Source organism: Podarcis raffonei, chromosome 16 (genome assembly GCF_027172205.1).
Source record: "Podarcis raffonei isolate rPodRaf1 chromosome 16, rPodRaf1.pri, whole genome shotgun sequence".
NCBI lineage: Eukaryota > Metazoa > Chordata > Lepidosauria > Squamata > Lacertidae > Podarcis > Podarcis raffonei.
Window position 1 is genome coordinate 19,738,685 of NC_070617.1, and position 20,443 is coordinate 19,759,127.

The 20,443-nt window shown below is 46.2% G+C and overlaps 1 protein-coding gene across 1 annotated transcript in view; it reads left to right on the plus strand.

Annotated features, from left to right (window-relative positions):
- FBXO21 (F-box protein 21) overlaps positions 1-19,751 on the plus strand; it is a 31,941-nt gene extending 12,190 nt beyond the window's left edge. The window contains exons 2-12 of the mRNA XM_053368294.1: positions 2,443-2,578; positions 3,246-3,340; positions 6,449-6,570; positions 7,662-7,808; positions 8,792-8,928; positions 9,651-9,787; positions 10,538-10,714; positions 11,149-11,281; positions 11,710-11,900; positions 13,836-13,993; positions 16,539-19,751. Of these exons, the coding sequence (XP_053224269.1) occupies positions 2,443-2,578; positions 3,246-3,340; positions 6,449-6,570; positions 7,662-7,808; positions 8,792-8,928; positions 9,651-9,787; positions 10,538-10,714; positions 11,149-11,281; positions 11,710-11,900; positions 13,836-13,993; positions 16,539-16,714 (1,609 nt within the window). The 3' untranslated portion in view covers positions 16,715-19,751. The remainder of the gene's footprint in view (positions 1-2,442; positions 2,579-3,245; positions 3,341-6,448; positions 6,571-7,661; positions 7,809-8,791; positions 8,929-9,650; positions 9,788-10,537; positions 10,715-11,148; positions 11,282-11,709; positions 11,901-13,835; positions 13,994-16,538) is intronic.
- The last annotated feature ends 692 nt before the right edge of the window (positions 19,752-20,443 follow it).

Below are 20,443 nucleotides of genomic sequence, written 5' to 3' on the forward strand. Positions count from 1 at the left end.
GCCAGGGCTTTCTGGCTCCCACCCTGGCTCCCACAGTTCTGTCCCTTTAACCCCAGACTAACAGGCTCCCAGGGTGTGAAAGGTTTATTATGGGAAAGGAAACCCCTGATTTAATGAAAGGTTTGACACCTGGGTCCGAAGTTATGTGCATTCCCTCAGTGATGTTATCTGGCCTTGATTGCCTGGGAATGTGCATCTGCATAGGCTCCACGGAAAGGGAGGAAACCCCTTTGATTTAGGCTCTGGGTTCTTAATTGGTCCAGCTGCCAGAAGTTAGATTGATTAACCCGCATTGGAGAATTTAAAAATAATCAAGAGATATGATTGGGTTTGGGGGTTCCGACGCCGCTGCTGATGCTCCACCTAAGCAGCCGTTGTTTCGTCTTTTGTGATGGAGAAGTGCGAAAATCTCTGACTGCGGATCATTGAAAGGACTCTTAACTATTCTATCTGTGTCTTAGTCGTGAGTATGCAAGTCAGTTAGATTTCACAATGTTCTTGTTTTCTTGCCTGTAACTTTCAAAAGAAGTGCCTGCTTTTTTAGCATGTTTTCTTATGTTCTCTTAAAATAAATTTTAAGAAAGAAACTGTTTTAGTTTGTGTGCCTTTCCGGGGGAAAAGCTAATTCCTAGCCTTATGCTTGGTTGAGCTCTACCGTAGAATTTCTGTCTGCAAGTTTGTGGATACAACTTGTAGAGTGGGGGTAACCAGCAACAACGGGGCACAACCTTCTCCCCGGGTTGTGGCTCTGGGTTCCCCGGGACGAGGGGAGTGGTGGCAGCCTTACTGGTGGTATTTTGTCCTGTTTCTGTAAAAAGTAAACGTGTCTGCCAGCCCTGCCCTAGAGGACCTGGTCTGGCCGGAGAGCAAAGACAGGTGTGGGAGGGGCGAGCGGCTGGAGGCAGTTTACCACAGGATGTCTGCAGTAAGATACTCTACTTTGAAAATATAGATAACATGCTGGGGAGCTCTGATGAGTCCTCAGTAGCTTCCTCAGTAGATGGATTGAGGTTGAATCTCTAAAAGACAGAAGGGGGACATGGGGCGGGCAGGTAGGTAGGTGTGGAGGACTTCCTGGTCCTGAGCGGGGTAACTGCCACTAAAGGACCAGGTGCACAGTCTGGGAGTCATTTTGGACTCACAGCTGTCCATGGAAGCGCAGGTTAATTCTGTGTCGAGGGCAGCTGCCTACCAGCTCCATCTGGTACGCTGGCTGAGACCCTACCTGCCTGCACACTGATATAAGGCATCTTCCAATGTGGCTACGGGATGCCTGCAGGAAGATACTGTACTTTGAAAATATAAGTAACAAGCTGAGGCTCTGAGGAGTCCTTAGTAGCTTCCTCTTCACCTAGGCCTGAACTAGTAGTATAGCAGCCTAGTAGTATAGTACATTTTCCTTACAGGTCTAACCCCTGGGGCTCAGGAACAAATGAGCACCAAGCTTTGGGCTATTTGGAATAATTTGTGTGACTGGGAGAGCATAGGGATGCACCTGTCTCCCACTCCAGGCGCAGCTTAGTGCTGTTGGTGTTATTTGACTCCCAACTCCTCATCACCCCCAACTATCACGGTCAGCGATTATGGGATTTGTAGTCCAATGGCGGTTACACCTCTCTTCAGTAAGGGGCTTGAGCAGTTCAGTTCCCCACCCTGCTACCCCAGCTGATGCCCATCATTTTTGGACCATGGCAAAAAGCATGCTCAGGCCTTGTTGGAGTGGGGGGCAGGGCAAGAGGGGGAGGATCTCTTTTTAAAAAATAAAAAAGCAAGAATATTTATCCACTTACCTTCAGAAAGTCCCCCAAATATTCAGAATTATATAATTTATATAGGGCCACATTTCACAGCTGGGCATGAGATCTTCAGCCCATACGGAGGAGTGCCTCTGTTTAGGGTTCTAATCAGCCTGGAACAAAAGGACTCATCAGGGTGAGCCAGCTGGGGAAGGAGACCCTTCTTGTGGTTTTCCCCCCCATTCCTGCCCTCCTGAAATCTTTCCCCACTGTGACATGAATGTTTCATCAGCCTTAGTGTTTAGCAGGGTGTCAGTCCTCTGAAACCTCTCGCTGTAACAAATGAAATGGGGTGTGTGCATGTGTATTAAACTTGTGTACATCCTTCGACCTCATTCCTTCTCCAGGATACCTCATTCCAAAGATGGGAAACCTGTAGCCCTCCAGCAGCTCCTGGACTCTAGCTCCCATCATCCCTAGCCAGCATAGCCCAATGGTCAGAGATCATGGGAAGTTCAGTCCAACCACGCCTAGAGGGCCACATGCTTCCCATCCTTGTGTTTAGCTGTTAGTGGTTCAAGGAGGCCACTTCTCCTTACTCCATTTTCCTGTTCTCCCCCCCCCCCCGCCTCTTGGCATCCTGAACAACTCCATGAAGATGTGAAATGTTGACCACTGTGTTTTGATTTGTCTGTTTCTTCCACAGGTGGCCATCGCTTATGAAATATTATAACCAGGTGGACAGTGTGAATTGGCTGGAGGAATACAAACAACGGCATAAAGCTGGCTTGGAAGCTCGGAGAATCGTAGCATCATTCTCCAAAAGGTTCTTTTCAGATCATGTAAGATTTCTTGTTTATTTGAGAAGCACTCATCCTGTGCACCCTATGATCCTTTTGTGACCCAGGATACAAAAGCTTGCTTGATAGTTTCCTAGTGGGTTGCAGGAAAAGTCCTAAGAACTGAGGAAGCTACTTTGTACCGGTCCATTTACTCAGTATTGTCTACTGGCAGCAATTCTCCAGGGTTTCAGACAGAGATCAATTCCAACCCTACCTGGAGATGGAGATGCTCTGCCACTGAGCTGTGACCCTCCCCACAAAATAAGCTGCCTCAGACTGAGTCAGACCATTGGTCCATCTAACTCAACATTGTCTACACTGACTGGCAGCAGCTCTTCAGAGTTTCAGATGGGAGTCATTTCCCTGCCCTGGGATGCTGGGGATTGAACATGGTACCTTCAGCGTGCAAGACTGATGCTCTACCACTGAGCTATGGGCCTTCAGTTAAGGCATAGAAGCCTTGAAATAGACCATTGGTCTGTCTAGCTCAGTACTGTATTGTGTACACACTGACTGGCAGCAACTCTCCAGGGTTTCAGACACCTACATGGAGATGCTGGAGGTTAAACCTGGGACCTTTTGCATGTAGAGCATGTGCCCTTTCAATTGAGCCATGGCCCTTCCCTAAAGTCCTTAGTGATGGGGTAACATTATGTTCTTTTGCTAGGTGCCCTGTGATGGCTTCACTGATATTGAAACCCTCGAGTGCCCAAGCCACTTCTTTGAGGATGAGCTGATGTCCATCCTTAATATGGAAGGAAGGTGAGCCTGAATTTTAAAAGAGCTAGGAGGGGCTGCAAAACAAAATTGCATTTCCATAGGGCTGCAAAGTTTAGATTAATTGATCAGCCAGTTAAAACATTTTTGACTGACTGAAGCAGTGCACCTGATTTACCCAGCCAGCAGATTTTAAATATTTTTTACAGAAACTTAACAGACACTGCAAATTCATGTTGCAATTTAATTCTTAAACGTTGTATTCATAATCCCTCCTCTTTGAAGAAGTTACAAGAGAGCAGATGTGATTTCCTCTCCGGGGTTTTTTTTATCTTCACAACATTCCTGCAAGGTTGGTGAGGGTTAGAGACTTGTCCAAGGCAAACCAACAAGCTCCATAGCCGAGCAGAGATTCAAACCTGATCTTATATCATTCCAGCTATTAATAAGTGCTGGTTTTGACCTATAAGGCCTTAAGCAGCTCAGTACCGCAATACCTCAAGGACTCCCTCTCCCCAGATACACCGACCCAGACTCTGTGATCATCCTCTGAGGCCCTTCTTTGTGTGCCTACTCCTCAAGAGGTCCAGAGGGTGGAAACATGAGAACTGGCCTTTTCTGCAGTGGCTTCCCATTTGTGGAATGCTCTCCCCAGGAAGGCTCATCTAGCACCTTCATTATACACCTTTAGGCACCAGGTGAAAACGTTCCTCTTCAACCAGGACTTTGGCTGATTAATATTCTACGGCCTTTTAAATGTGCTTGTGGGATGTGGGGTTTATTGTCCTGTTTTTGTTTTAACTGTTTATTTTGTGCTTTTATCCTGCATTTTTATCTTGCGAACCACCCCGAGATCTTCGGATGAAGGGCGGTATATAACTTTGATAAAAATAAATAAATAAGTGCCAGTCTTATGTTGCATTCTCTGTGCAAGAGACAATCGGAAATGCCTCTCCTGAGATGTTACAGTGCAGAATCTTAAAAAAAAAGTCTGCTTACCCCCTCTCTTGTATGCAAATTTATGCAGATCTAATTGATTAAAACTGCAGGGACTGCGTAGGGAGTCTTAAAAGCAGAGGCAGACAACCTGTGGACCTCCAGATATTGCCGGACTTCAGCTCTCATCATCCCTGGCCATTAGTCATGCTGACTGGAGCTGACGGCTATGTTCCAACAATATATCCGAAAGGCCACAGGTTCCCCATCCCTGTTTTAAAAACTACAATGAAGTTTTATAGCTGCTTGTGTTCTCAGCTTTGTTTCACCTTCTAACAAGGCTGCGGCTTAATATTTTGCATTGGTGAGGTTTCTGCTTAACATCATTTGAGCTGCTGCGTTGGCCGCACACATTCTTATTAAGAGCAAATTTATGCTAACGATGCTGCAGTCTTTGCCACTTGCTATCATTAAGCTAAATTGTTTCCCTGGAAGCCGTCCTGACAGTGTGTCTGTTCCTACTGAGCGCCCTGATTGACTAGAGGATAATGCGTTGTGAGGTTTGATCTGTTTGCTGGAGTGGACGGAGCTGAATTGGGAGAAACGGGAGCATCACCTGCATTCAGAGCCCAGGAGGGTATAGAGCAGGTGTGGGGAAAGTAGTCCATCTGTTGCTGAACTGCAACTCCCATAATTCCTGGCTATTGCCTGTGTTTGCTGGGGCTGCTGGGAGTTGTAGTTCAGCAACATCTGGAGGGACAAAGTTGTCAACACACCTGATATAGTGAAACAATAGGATGTGAGTAAGAAGCATTCTGTAGAATTGGGTTCTTGGAACACAAAGAACACAAACAGTAGTTAAAATTAAGCGCTTTTGGAAACCGGAGTGAATGTTTCTGCACCCCTTCTCGGGGCTACAGGAACCAAGCCAGGCTAATTCCCATCATGATAAATAATAATAATAATGATTTATTATTTATACTCCACCCATTTGGCTGGATTTCCCCAGCCACTCTGGGCAGCTCCCAATAGAAATAATAATAATAATAATAATTAATAATAATAATAATACTATCAGACACTTAAAACTTCCCTGAACAGGCTGCCTTCAGATGTCTTCTAAAAGTCAGATAGTTGTTTATTTCCTTGACATCTGATGGGAGGGTGTTCCACAGGGAGGGCGCCACTACCAAGAAGGGCCTTCTGCCTGGTTCCCTGTAACCTCGCAGTGAGGGAACTGCCAGAAGGCCCTCAGAGCTGGATCTCAGTGTCTGGGCTGAACGATGGGGTGGAGACCCTTCTTCAGGTATACTGAGCCCAAGGCCTTGGTCTGAATGTAGCCATTCAGCTCTTGGGTCTTCCCAATCTTAGTTGATCTTTCTTGACCACTACATTGCACTGTCTCTCAAGAAACATCTTAATTATCTTGGCGCACTACATTTTCTTACTACAGAGTAATTATTAAACTGGTCTTCTGTCCAAGGCACTGACACAAATGCAGCAGCATCAAGTCTTCTTCAGCTGTTCTCTTAAGTAGGTGGCATGTGACATTTCAAGCCTGGAAGGATCAATACCCACCGTATTTACACAGTGGTCTGAGGACCTTGCATCCCTCCAAGTCATAAGGTGGAGGAATAGTTTTCCATTCTTAACCCCACAAAGAGTCCTGGGACCTGTGGTTTGTTACGGGTGCTGTTAGGAGACCCCGGCCCTTCTGATATTCCCCTCACAGAGCTACCATTTCCAGAGTTTCCTGGGGAAAAGGATAGACTGTTAAGCCACTCTGAAAACTGCAATTTTAAAGCCTTCCTTTATTCTTTATGGCCAGGCTCCCCGGTGCAATTTTTCTGCATTGTATGCTGATCCGTATCTCTTTCATCTTTCTACCCCTCTCTTGTTTGTTGCTGAAGTTTAATAAAACTATTGATGTTGGCAAAAATCCCAGCTGGCGTGAGAGTCTTTGAGCGGCATTGTAGTTCTCTGCCTGCTTTTGCATTCCACAGATAAGATTGTGCTATAGGGGTCAGAAGTTGTCTTTTAAAGTCTCGGGAGATACCTGAGCCGTATTAATAAGATCCTGCTTTCAGGGCTTGGTAGTCATTCCCTTGCTCTGCTTGGCTAGCCCCTTATAATCGCACCATTCAAGCGTTTCTCTTTGTGTGCCTGGCTTTCCTCTTCCCATTCTTCCGACTCAAGTGGTTCTCCTTCACTGTGCAGGAAAGGCCTGACATGGAAGTACTATGCAAAGAAAATCCTTTACTTCATGCGGCAGCAAAACATATTGAAGAAACTGAAGGTGTATCTTCAGCGCCCAGCGGATGAGCAGTCCTTTTTGGAAGGTGAGTGGAGGCCTCAGCGTGACAGCAAGCATCGGTCCTGCCAGCCGAATCTTTATTGTTTAGTCAAAGGCTCTGCGTCACACAAAAGAATCCAAATGGAGCATCACTCAAAATGTAGTTAAAGTAAAATAGTGTGATCTACTGGCGCATCCAATATTTTCCAGTGCAGTTACAAAAAAACAAAAAACCTCATTGCACTCATTACAAAACAGGCAGAATCTTAACCATTTTGTAATTTAATTCAGTGGTTTGTCCTGAAATCAGCAGTCCAATCTTTTTCTGTTCCTTGTCTGTTCTCAAATATTATTTCTGAAATGCACACGCTCCATCTTTATCTGGATTTGAAGGGCTTTATCCCAACACCCCCATTTGCTTTTCCTTGTTTAGCTTTTAATTTCCTCTTAATGCAATACCGACTGGCCACTTTAATTCTTCACTTACCTCACTAAAATGAGAATTTCCTTCTCCTTCACTTGCCAATTCTCTTGTGTGTGTGCGTGTAATGTTAAAAATGTTTTTATAATTTCATGAGGAGGGGCTCTTTTGGGGAAAAATCTATTCCAAAGGTGGGGAACCTCAGTCCTGGGGAACAGATGCTGCCCTCCATCCCTATTTGGCCCTTGGGGCTCTCCTAGGCCACGCCCCCTCACAGAGGCCACACACCCTCTGTGTTTGCTTAGATGTTATGTGCTCATGAACCATGATAATGCCATTTGCTTAACTTGCAGGAGAGATGGGTGGGTGGGTGTGGAGAGGGGGTGATTGGAGTGGGGTGTACATCTCTGGCTTTTGCATGGTTGGACTGTGACCTGCTGTACAAAAGCAAGAGCCCCATTTGTTGCTCCACCCACCACTGTTATGTGGCCCTCGGAAGGCTGCTCATGAGGGAATGTGGCCCTCGGGCCTTAAATGGTTCCCCGCCCCGATCTAATCAACTCACCGCTCAATTCAGGGACCCAGCGGCTACAGCGCCCCATGTCAGGTGTCTGCCCAGCCTTACCCAGCAGCTCTTACCATTCGAAACTAAATCTGCTCACAACCCTTGAGTAATTTTAATGGAATATATTTTTGCCCTGTCGGTTTTTTTCCAGGGGCTGTATTGATTGACCAGTATTGCAACCCACTGTCGGACATCTGCCTAGAAAGTGTCCAAGCCCAGGTTGACGATATTGTGGCCAAAGTTCGGAAATTCCTGAAATCAAAAAACTCTAGGCACCCAAGTGTGACCCAAAAAGCAGGTATTGTACAAAGCTTTTTTTTGTGTGTGTGTTTTGGACAGCCTTTTCTACGGCAATGCAGCTACTCTGCACTAGGGTGAGCTGTGGTGTTGGAAGGGACCACAAGGGTCATGTAGTTCAACCCCTTTGCAGTTCAAGAATCTTTCGCCCAACGTGGGGCTCAAACCCACAACCCTGAGATTAAGAGTCTCATGCTGACTGATACTGATTGAGCTATCACACCTGGGCGAGAGGTGAGGAGAACATTTTTCTGACAAGGGCCACATTTCCTCTGGAGAAATCTGTCAGGGGCCACATGCTGGCAGTGAACAGGGCCAAAGCCACCAGTGGACAGAGATGCCCCCCCCCTTTCTCTCACTCTTCTCACCCAGCAGAGGCAAATGACATTACAATGGGAGTGGCCGCCGAGACCATATAACACCGGACCTGAAACACCTACATTGGCTCCCAGTACATTTCCAAACACAATTCAAAGTGTTGGTGCTGACCTTTAAAGCCCTAAACGGCCTCGGCCCAGTATACCTGAAGGAGCGTCTCCACCTCCATCGTTCTGCCTGGACACTGAGGTCCAGCACCAAGGGCCTTCTGGCGGTTCCCTCACTGCAAGGTTACAGGGAACCAGGCAGAGGAGGGCCTTCTCGGTAGTGGCGCCCTCCCTGTGGAACGCCCTCCCACCAGATGTCAAGGAAAGAAAGAACTATTTGACTTTTAGAAGACATCTGAAGGCAGCCCTGTTTAGCGAAGTTTTTAATGTTCGAAGTTTTATTGTGTTTTTAATATTCTGTCGGGAGCCGCCCATTGTGTGAGGTGATGAATTTGTGCAGGCGACTGCAGGAACTCAGTTTCTGGAAGCCCCGGGAAGGGAGAGTGCTCTTGTGCGCAGGTCCTTCTTGCGGTTTGCCCACAGACTCCTTGTTGGCCACTGTGAGAACACTCCCGTTTTCCTAGCAGTTTCAGCGAATTAATTTATTCTTGTGTTTCAGGGGAGGTCTTGATCGTCTCTCAGGTGGAGCTTCAGAGGCAGGTCCTCGATGCCATGAACTACGTCCTCTACGAGCAACTGAAATACAAAGGGAACGAGGTGGATTACTACAATTCCCTCAATTCGTACATCCGCCAGGTAAAGAGAACAAACAGGTCTGAACAGGACTTGCCTTTTTTTGGCATAGGAATATGTTTGCATGCTGCCCTAAAAGCAGCGATTTAGAGTGAACAGGTTAGAGATGTGCCTGGGGGCGGGCGGAACTTAGGGTGCTCTGATCAGCTGAGCCAACGGGCAGGGGGTGGTGCAGCATGGAGAGGGGAGGATGTTCTGGCAGCACAAAGAAAAGAGGCGGCAGACAGTTGCTGTCTGTTGCCTCTTTGGGACCATCCGCCAGCCACCAGAGACCTAGTTACTCCCAAGTCTCCTCTCTGTTTCGCCCTTCCATCACCTCATCATAGCACCCTTTATTCTCCCAGGATTGGGAATATCAATTCCGGGGTTTCAGATAGTGCAATCTCACGGCACTATTGCTGTTTTTATCCGTTGTATCTGTTCTTAACATTGTGCTTTTATTCTTCCATGGAAAACCACTTTGGGGTCACAATGTGGGGGAAAGCGGCTTACACATCTTACAAATAAACGAAACAGAGAGACAGATTGTTCTCTGGTTATATGGGAGCTTCTGGGCCTATTTTGTCTTCCTCGCCTTAAAAAAAACAGAGGATCCATTGTACTGCAAGGCTGTAAACCGACCAGTCCCTGCTTTTGGGGGTGGGCTTAAGCATAATCCCAGATCAGAGGGACTACCCCCCACCCTCACCCTCACTGTTGGTCTCGTTTTCTTTTTCTGGTTTCAGGTTTTGATCCACAGGACTGGAATCCCAATCAGCTTGTCGGTGCTTTACTTGACAATTGCCAGGCAGTTGGGTGTGCGGCTGGAGCCTGTCAACTTTCCCAGCCACTTTCTGCTCAGATGGTGCCAAGGGACAGAAGGGTAAGCTTTTAAAGTTTCGCTTGGCCTCCCGCCCTCCCACCAGGAACCTTGTTTTCTGAGCTGGCAAGGCAGCGAGAGAGGCAGCTATCTCAGGCATCAAGATGGCTTCGGCATTGCCATTTTCAAGTTAACTGCTGCCAAACGGCGAAGTAATGGGAAGTGTTTGTGTGCGTGTGTGTCCTTCTACTGCAGAAGAGAAATTGGTCGCGTTCGATTAGAAAAAAAACCCACTACTTGCCATAGTCATCAATAACGTCGGTGCGATCTCATTATCTGCCAGGGATCTGGCCAGCTGTGGAACCGAAAGTTATAAATTTCACTCTGTAACGGCTCTGACAGTGTCGCAAGATGGCGGGAACACAGCTGCCTAGAATAAATGGCAGTGGATTTCCAGGGGGCAAAAATGGCATTTGCCCGTAGACACCCCCCCACACACACACACACCACCCCTGAGAGCAATCTCAGCTCCCCATGGGTTGCTTCTTCGTGTAGCCAAAACAACACTGTCATGCAAAATGTGTACCCCTTTTCTCTGTGCCTAAGGGGTGCTGTATTAAAAAATGAGCCTGTTTCTGGCCACTGCATTGTATGTGTGTGTGCACACCTGTGCCATGTCAAGGTATACCCAACACTCCTGCCATGAGGGTGACAGCCCCATTATTGCGTGGAAGAGCACTTTGTTTCTTCTAGAAAGAGAAGCATGCTATGCTTGCTAAAGGCTTGCCTTTCGTTTTTCCTTTCTTTCTGCAGAAGCACAAACATCTTTGACTATGCCTATATAGACGCTTTTGGGAAGGGGAAGCAGCTCACCGTGAAAGAGTGCGAGTACCTGATTGGGCACCACGTGACCGAGGAATTTTACGGTGTGGCGACAGCAAAGGAGGTTTTGCAGCGAATGGTGGGCAACTTGTTGAACATCGGGAAGCGGTAAGAGCCCAGCAGAGCGTTGCGTCAAAAGCCCTTTCTGGGGAGACCCAAAAATCGCAGGTTTGGGTGGCAAAATGCCGCAGCTGCTAAGAGGCAGCTACAAAGTGGGAAGTCCAGGGTCCAAGTCTCCTAGAAGTCTTCTGCTGCTGCTGATCTGGTATGGCAGAAGGCAGGAACCTCAGCAGTTGATGGAGCTAATAGCAGACAGAGCCAGCTATTTCCAGTCCTGTCCCTTTCCTCCTCCCAGCTAGGAGCTGAGACTAATGAGGAAGCTGATAGGCAGGGCCATCCCTTGGATTGACTGCAAATAGAAAGGCAGGCTGGTTGGGGCTGAGCAAGGTAGGTGGGGTAGTGCCCCTATTGGCCCTGATCAACCAGTTTTGTGAACACGAATGAAAGCATAACCTTTGCCTTTGCCTGTTTCTGTTTGCCAGGGAAAGCACCGATCAGTCCTACCAGCTCCTGCGAGACTCCTTGGATCTGTACCTGGCCATGTACCCAGACAACGTGCAGCATCTCATGCTCCAGGCTCGATTATACTTCCACCTGGGAATCTGGCCGGAGAAGGTACTTAAGCCTTGTGTGCCATCACTTCGCCCAGGCTCCTGCCCCAAAACACGCAAGCAGAGTCCCTTGCTTGCCGGTAAGAAATAGATCTTAAATCAGGCAAGCCGCAGTATGGCCTTGGCAACACACAGTGCTCAGGGGTCACAGTGCAGGAGTTCAGGAGCAGGGCAAGAAGTTCTGAACTGGATAGAAGCGGCAAAGGGGTCCCAAAATGTTTCCCAGCCACGCCTGCCAAGCCTTTAAAGATGAGGCGCGGCATGCTCTCTCGTGAGACTCTACTGCCTTGCGGAAATGTCAGGATTGCAAACATGTGTTCTGTCAGAGCGGGAGGGTCTGCTCCCAGTCTCTCTACCGCTTTGTCTGTGGCACCAGCTCACGGAAATGGCAGCTGTTTCAACGGTGCATTATTTTGCCTTTCTTCTTCAAAGGTGCTGGACATCTTGCAACACATCCAAGCGCTGGACCCCTCCCAGCATGGAGCAGTGGGCTATTTAGTTCAGCATACTCTAGAGCACATCGAACGCCGGAAAGAGGAAGCGGGGCCTGACGTGAAGCTCCACTCAGAGGAGAAACACAAAGACGTCTGCTATTCTGTCGGCTTGATTATGAAACATAAGAGGCGAGTCCATCCCGTTCCATTCCTCCTCCTCCGCTCAGTATTCTGTGCTTGTTTGGTGTTCCTGCAGCATCAGATGTTTGCTTTCAGTTTGAGGATCATCACAGATTCAAACACCACCGATAACCTAGTTCCGGAAGCAGGATTAGTATCTGAATCTCCATGGAAGTTCCCTGTTGCACAGTTAAGATGGCAGAAGCAGGAAGTACAGGCAGGATCAGAGCTGCTCATCCCCCAATCCCATCCGGCTTCCAAGCTGAACCTCAGCAACAGTGGCAGCAATGCCTGTGGGAACTGATTCAAAATAGCTTGGTACCCTAAGCCCAATTTCAGCCATTTGCAGGTGGGAAAGGGTTACCGTTTTTTCCTCCATAATGCTCTTTGGGGAAAATTGGCTGGGGACCATCTGCCAATTGAATCTGTGAAGGAGCTTCACTGAGCACCTACCCAACGATGAAATGTAGAAATGGGTTGGCTGTTTTGCCCTAAAATCTGGGCTGAAAGTTCAAAAGTTCAGCCCAGTCAAAAAAAGAAGGAAACGTGATCTGGATGAAACGAGCAAAAATTTGTCCCCAAATACACAAATGCCTTTTATCATGAAGGAAATAACATACAAAGCTGCCAACCAGAAAAAAATAGCAAATTTTATCTCCAGCATTTATCCATCTGTATACCGTAAGAATGGGGTTAAAATTAGCTCCCTGGGAACACTGTTCTATTTCTGTATTCGATGTTATTTTTAGTTGGCTTTGGACATGTTGTACAAAGACCAACAGATAACAGGGATATATATAAAGGGGACATAATTTTTGTGTGGCCCCCGGGAAAACATATTATTACAACAGAGAGAGAAATTGTAGTTCCTCAGCTATTGAAGCTTTCTCCTGGCATGGATTTTTTTCATGTACAAAGAGTTATCTCTTAATGGGTCTGTTTCACACATAACACTAAGCCATAGTTTGTTTAACGAATCATGAGCTGACCACGATTTAACCCTCAGATGATCAAACAAAACATAGGTTTTTTTTCTCCAAAGTTTGTTTTGTTTTCCAGCTGTTCTTGTGGCTTGGAGAGCATCTTAGGTGGCCCAACAAACATACGGTTAAGGAATTGGGCTTGGTTCACAAATAATGCCAAGCCAAAATTAAAAACAAACCATGCTTTATAAGCCTGCAGCAAACCATGGTTTACAGTTATTGTTTGAGAAAATAAGCAAACCATGGTTTAAGTTACTGTGCTAGGTTCACACGGTCAAACAAATCAAAATCAAACTAAGCAAACCATGGCTTAGTGTTTTTTCGTAACCCCAGCTACCATTTAAGAACAGTGACAAAACAGCAGCAGGAAGATTGTATGACAATCTGGGATGCTGCTATTGAACACTGTAAAAGGCAATCCCAGCTTCCTCAGCCAAGAGACAGTTTTTTCAGTGCTCTTGAGATAACCAAGGTTTTTTCATTCTGTCAGGTTCAAATAACATTATGTTGGTTATTGATTACCATAACACTATGCAAAATCCTTGGTGGAAAAGTTGTGATCCAGTTGAAATTATTGATGTTTTGCTCCTTTGGGGGGGGGGAGATGGTTTAAGTAGATCATTCTACTTAGAGTAGACCTTCTACTCTTTCCATATACGAGGGCTGGATTCTTTTCTTTGTGATGTTGTCATGTGAAATTATGGCTGTAATGAAGGGGGGGGGGCAAGAACCCTTTTTTCCAATAGGATACCAGTCTCTTATTTTCCTAGGGGTGTTTTGCAATTGTCAACAGTTACAGCCATAGAATCAGAGAAATGTAGAATAGGATAAGGACCCAAAGGGTTCTTGCTTCGCAGAACCTCTTGATTCCACCCAGGCACCCCAATGCATATGTGCCATATTGCCTCCGATTTGACTGTCAATTGAGTTGTGCGCCCTTCCCCACTGTTTTTCAATTTAGATATGGCTATAATTGTGTCATCTACGGCTGGGACCCGGCATGTATGATGGGGAACGAATGGATCCGGAACATGAATGTTCATAGTTTGCCGCATGGTTCCCAGCAGCCCTTCTACAATGTATTGGTGGAGGACGGATCATGCCGATACGCAGCCCAAGGTAAGCAGCACTGGGACGTTTTCCTTCGGGGGAAACGGGTTCAGCCTCTTCTGATGTGGAAAGAAACCCCAGGTTTTTAACATATGCCAGTGAAGCTGTGCAAATCAGGGGTGCAGGCTGGTGTTAGAAACTGAGATATGAAAGCTAGGAGCTAAATAGCACCTTAAGCCTGTGAAAGGCAGAATAGAAATATTAAAGAATAAAAATAAGCATGCAGATGAAAAGTAATATGGGATAATACTCATTGTCTGTCTCATGAGTATAAATAAGGTAAGAATTGTAAAAGGACGTAGCATAGTCTGCAGATCAAAAATGCTATGCAATTAATATTTGAAAAGATGGGATCTTCCACTAGAGGTGCTCTGTACCACAACACAAATGGGTGTTTGGAAGGGTTTTTCTTAAATATGCAACCTGCCATATATTTTCTTATTCTAAGTCTTGACACTCAGAAGTGCCCAGATGATAGGCACCCAGCTGGTTCTTTAAACACTAGTATTGCCTGGGTGATGGGTATGTACCTGCCTGTCCACCTCCATTAGTTCAAGCTGTATAATTGTAGATGAACTGGTATTTAAAAAGAAATCATCTCTCTCTCTCTCTGCCTCTCTTCATCTTCTCTTTTTTTTTTAAATGATATTTTATTAAATTTTAACAGAAAAAAGGTTACAGAACAATAAACAAGTAAAAAGACACAAAACAAAATACAAAAACCAAGATTTAACATAAAAAGGTAAAAATAAAAAATAAAATAAAAATCCCTCTTTTCAGTTTCTTACCATTCATTTACTTATTTTCCTGACTTCCTCTCACCTCCCTTTTTTGTATTCCAGTTAAAAGTTGGTTCAGCAGATTCATACCCTCTTATTTTACCCTTGATTATTTATCCCCATATGTTGTCACTTCAGATTTTCATCTAATATCAATCCATTCTTACAAGTTCTTATTTTACCTTATCACTAGAACTGCTTCGTTTCATTTCAACATCATTACCATTTAAAAATTTTACAGTTCAGTTTACCATTAATTTCTTTAACCTTATCTTACCTTCTAAACCTTAAAGTTTTAGAATTTAAACCATAATTAAACTTAACTCCTTCAACTTTCTGCTAAAGCCAATTAATTCCTTTCCAGCACATTTTAGTATTTCATTAGTATTACACTAATTCCAAAAATAAAATAGTTTATAAAAAAGCGATTCTCATTCTGAATTTATCCAACGTCCCTTCTTCCTGGTTTCGGATAATGTCAGTCCTTCCACCGACCTCTCTTCATCTTCTCAAGGCAACTCCCATCAGACCCAGTCAGAAGAGCCAATGGCTTGGGATGATGGGAGTTGTAGTCCAGCAATGTCTGCAGAGCCACAGGTTCCCATCTCCACTTTCAGCATCTGTCCACAGGACCACAGATGGTCCTGATCCAGCGGGCTTTTCTTGTGTTCTTACGACGACAGGTGTTCCCTTGGCGAGAGCGTTCAATACAAACAGGGAGTCATTGGCACCCTCCACAGCTTCCTCAGAGAAGACACATGAAGGAAGGGCCTCTGGTGGCAACTGCATAGGCAAACTCCGGCCCTCCAGATGTTTGGGACTACGATTCCCATCATCCTTGACCACTGGTTCGCTAGGGATGATGGGAATCATAGTCCCAAATATCTGGAGGTTTGCCTGAAGTTTTCCTATGTCTAGGGATTGGCTTTTAGCAGACTCACACAGCCAAATTACCAAGAGGGGTGTATTCCCGGAGCTGACACTTGTTGTATTTTTCCAGAGTATCCTCTGCTCTGAACGGCAACAGAGTCCCCGAATAACAGCAGATACGAGCCACTTCTTCAGGGGAGGCTGGTCTGTTAGGGCATGTAGGATTCCACCCTTCTGATCTCGGCCTGCCCACAGCCAGACCCCGCTTGCCTTCTTGCTTCCTCCTCCTTAGCCCCAGGGTTGCCCTTCTAGAACTTGGCAGAGAGGAAGACAGGGACAGAAGTGGAATTAGTTGGCCCAGCCTGCCTTTGCCCCCCACTCTGCCTGTTGTTGCCCGTTGTCATGACCCTGCAGTCATCTTCCAGGGATGAGGCAGAGAGTCTGAAGCAAAAGGCAATGGGTCTGCAGGCCCAGCTTCAAAAATGAGAAGGTGTCAATGCCATCCTCTGACTCAGACAACTCCACTGCAGGAGGACTGGAGGACCTGCCCCCCCCAGCTCCATTGCAATAGGCGGTACCAGGGGCAGGCTGGGCCTTTCAAGTAGAGCAGCAGCACTTTGCAGATTCTAATAATCGGGCTGCACCTGGTACTGCTGCCACATAAATAGCAGTTTTAGCCTGTTCCTTGCTAGAGCAACTTCGGAGCTCTGTGTGCCCCAGAGCCTTGCCTTGTTTACTGCCTGAACCTTGACCCACCAGTGTGGTCTTGCCTTCCTGCACTGCAGAGCCCCACAGCCTCTCCGCTTTTTGCCCTGCCAGTCCCAAACGGGCACCAGGCACCCCCACGGTTCTTTTTGTCAAGCTTGCCGAAACGGTCACCTTCCCTTTGTTTCTTCCTCTTGCAGAGAACCTGGAGTACAACATGGAGCCCCGAGAAATCCCTCACCCGGACATTGGCCGCTACTTTGCAGAGTTTGCCGGCACACACTACCTAGCAAACGCTGAGCTGGAGTTCCGGTACCCCGAGGACCTGAGGCTGACACTTGCGGATGTCCAGAAAACGTACGGGAGCAAGGAATGAACTTCTGTCTGTCTTTGCTGGTGTGAAAGATGGCTTTTGTGCGGTGGTGGCAGCAGCGAGAGCTGAGTCACGGGAACCGTTCTTGACAGTTCTCCGGCTTAAGTAGGGATCACATTTTGCTTGATAACTAGGGGTGAAGTTTTTTGTTCTTTGACCACCCAGCTAAAGCCGTGCCAATACTAGTGAAATACTGCAGGACACCTGAGCTGCTGAGGTGTGCAGATGCTCTTTGTCGGAAATGACTTCTGTGTACGAAGTACATGGTCCTCCTTACCGCTCTTGGACCTCGAAAGCTCTTTGTTTCCCCACCAGAGACTTGGGGGAGTGTTTGGGGTGGCCCAGAGACTGGAAACGTTGGCACCTTACGGATAGGGTTAGTCCTCCACATTTGCGGTGCAATGAAGGTCTTGAGTTATGTGCATACCCTGGAAAGAACACGGCTTTTTCACAGACCTCGTTGCCCACCTTCAATTCCATGCAGCCCTGTGCCAAAATCTTGGGAATTATATTGAAACTTCTTTGTCCAAAGATCTTGCACTGAGCGGATCTCCTCCCACTGCTCCAAACAATTGCTTATGCTAGCTTTTTTTCTCTAGGCTTCACAGATTCCATTACACACACACAAACACAAACACACCCACCCACCCCGCACTCCTCTTGCTCTGCACCAGTCTTGGAAGGAGCTGCTCATGTTGCTGTGATTTTACCTGTGCCTAAAGAGGAGTATCCATGCTGTGCTGTGAAAACCTCACGTTTGTCAAGACAAATCTCCTGGGCTTTTTGTGTGTGTGTGTGTGTTTGTGTAGTCAAGGGCTGCCAACCTTTTGGAGCCAGTGGGAATTTTGAGATGATGCCATGGGCACCAGTCAAAAAATGGCTGCAGCGGGTGTGGGTGTGTAGCGTGAAAGAAAATGGCTGCCGCTCCCCCAAAATGGCTGCTCAGAATGGATGGGAGGGCAGGTGGTCCAGTCCTGGCATCCAATGAAATTAGGGTGTGTTTAAAGCAGGGGAGGGTGTTGAATGTAGGAAAGACTAAGCAAACGGAATCTGAGCAGGAAGAGCACAGAGTCCCTCCTGCGTTGTGGATTTTTGAGGGGATGTTTACTGGGGCCTTTTGTGAGTGCTGTATGAGGTACCGGTGGGCACAATGTTAGTGACCATGGTTCAAACCAAGCTCCATTTGGAGGAAAACGGGAAGTCCTATTAATCAGGGAACGTCCACAAAATCTTACTTGATTTGCAGCCCAGCAACCAGAACGGTACCTAAGCAGGCTGGGGGGGAAACAGCTGATTGTGCACCTTTGTATTTTGTTAAACACTGTAAACATGCACCGCGAAGAGGTGGAGAACATGTAATTTTAAAATGGGTGCCTTTCTAAGCAGAGGGCAGTCGATATTTACCGGATTGCTGGCTTGGGAAGGCTTCAGGTAAACTATAATTATCACTTTGCGAGGGGTTAAACAATACGTAGTTTTGAATGTTAGTAGCAGAGAAATCACTCCTTTCAGGAGAACTCTTTGTAGTGCATGCGGTATTTCTAGTAATACTTTAACCAGCGTATATCCTTGTGAAATTCTCTCAGGGATGGGCAATCTGTGGCCCTCTGTTCTTGGGCTACATTTCCCATCATCCCCATGCTGGTTGGGGCTGATGGGAGCTGGAATCCAACAACACATGCAGGTCCACAGGTTCCTCACCCCTCTTTTACGTTATCTGCTGGGGACAACTTGAAGCAGCTTAGAGGGCTAGTCCAAGAGAGCCAAAAAAACCTTGAAAGCATTTGTAGTAAATGGAATCAGAACTGGAGAGACAAAATCCTGCATAGCAGGTGTGTGGAACCTCTGGCCTTCCAGATGTTGCAGAACTACAATTCCCATCATCCCAAGCCTTCTGCGTTCACTGGGGATGAAGCGAGTTCTTTCCCCCCCATTACGTTTTACTAAGTTTCAACATATATAATCAAAACAATTTCGTCTTCCTTCTCATTTTTACCAACTTCCCACCCCATTTTCCATGCGAGTTCTCGTTTCTCCCCTTCTGCTGCACCCTGTCTTCCATCAAATCATAACCTCAATATTATAATCTAATTACTTCTGCCGCTCGTAGCTCAAATCCTGCTCTCGAGTTCGTCGTGCTATAATGTTTATTTAAATAGTCCGAAAAGGGCATCCATTCTTCCATAAAACACTCATCATTAGATTGTCTTGATTTTGCTGTTAATTTTGCCAGTCATGCACAACCCATTAACTTACCCATTCTTCCTTGGTTGGAACTTCTCCTTCCTTCCATTTCTGCGCATGCAGAATCCTAGCTGCTGCTGTTACCTACATAAACAACTTCCAACATGTTTTTTGAGAGGGGATTTCTGCCCCTGTCATCCCTAACGTAAATGCTTCATGCTTTTTTATATATACAGGGGCGAAGGGAGTTCTAATTCAGCAGCGTCTGTGGGGCTGGAGGCTCCCCGCACCCTGCCCTACAGTTCTCAGTACGACATGAATCCCGATTCATCGTTTCAGGGGTAAGAACTTTAGCAATACACTGAATTTCCCCCTCTCTTTCGGGGAAAGCTGCTGCTGCTGCTCCTCTGCAACTAGGGAACAATGTGTCTGCCTCAACCTCCTCTGCCTGCAGCTGGCTCCTTTTTAAAGCATTCGTCTTTAAAGCCGGCAGGTCAGGACCCTGTACCAAGGTGTGCTGCAGCAGCAAGCGCTACCACCGTACACTGAATATGATTTTAAAAAATAAATAAATGAAAGAGCAGGTCCCCAAATGCATGCTTGGGTAAAAGACTGAAGACTGCTGCTTTTAAAAGATGGCAGGATACCTGCCACTGAGTCCTGGGCCCTGCATCAACGCTAGGCATGTGACCTTGATCCAAAAGCTCCTTTAGTTCCCTTTTCTGTGTTTTTAGAGTAGTCAGATACTTGGCCTGTGGTACTTCCTCCCAAGGTGCTCTCAGATTTTGGTTTGTTTTGTAAACCACTTAGAACTTGTCCTTTATATGGAAGGTGCTATATATATATATATATATATGAGAATAAATAACTCGAAACAGTATAATGATATTAAAAAAGAATACTTTGTACAGCTAATCTACAATATGCAGTTTTGCTCACAAAAATGAGATTTTTAGAGGAGAGTTGGGGGGGGGTCTTCTTATCTGCCCTTCCCCTTTGCTCTTGATAGCATCTCTGAAACAAAATGTTCACTTCTTCAGGTTATAACTGTCTTTATATCTATCTTGTCTTCTAGACTGTTAGTCCATAGCTATACTTTATTCTACTAGTAGCCGATGACTACAGAGGGGGGTTAATATAAATGAGTGTCTTTGCTTGGGCATTTCTGTATTTTTAAACAGGGTGGATTCTGGGCCTGTGGTAGATATACGAATGGAAGTCCCTTTGCTGCTGTGATTTATCATTCTGTGGAACTGCATCAGCCGCCCTGTCATAGTGAATTGTTGTGTTCAAAGTGACTGCTGTATTGCTGGCTCTCCATGCACTAGTTTTGTTTTAATTTATGCAGAATAGGTTATTTTTAAAAGAGGTTCTTGGCTTCAAGCCTGCCTGGGGAAATTATACACACACACACACATATATATATATATCACTTTTCGACCAGCTCATAGGCCAAATACTCCTTTCCAGCCCTTTCTGTCCCGTCTGCAAGATTATCCCCAGGCCACATATCCTGTTCAGTGACTTCATAGAATTGTAGAGCTGGAA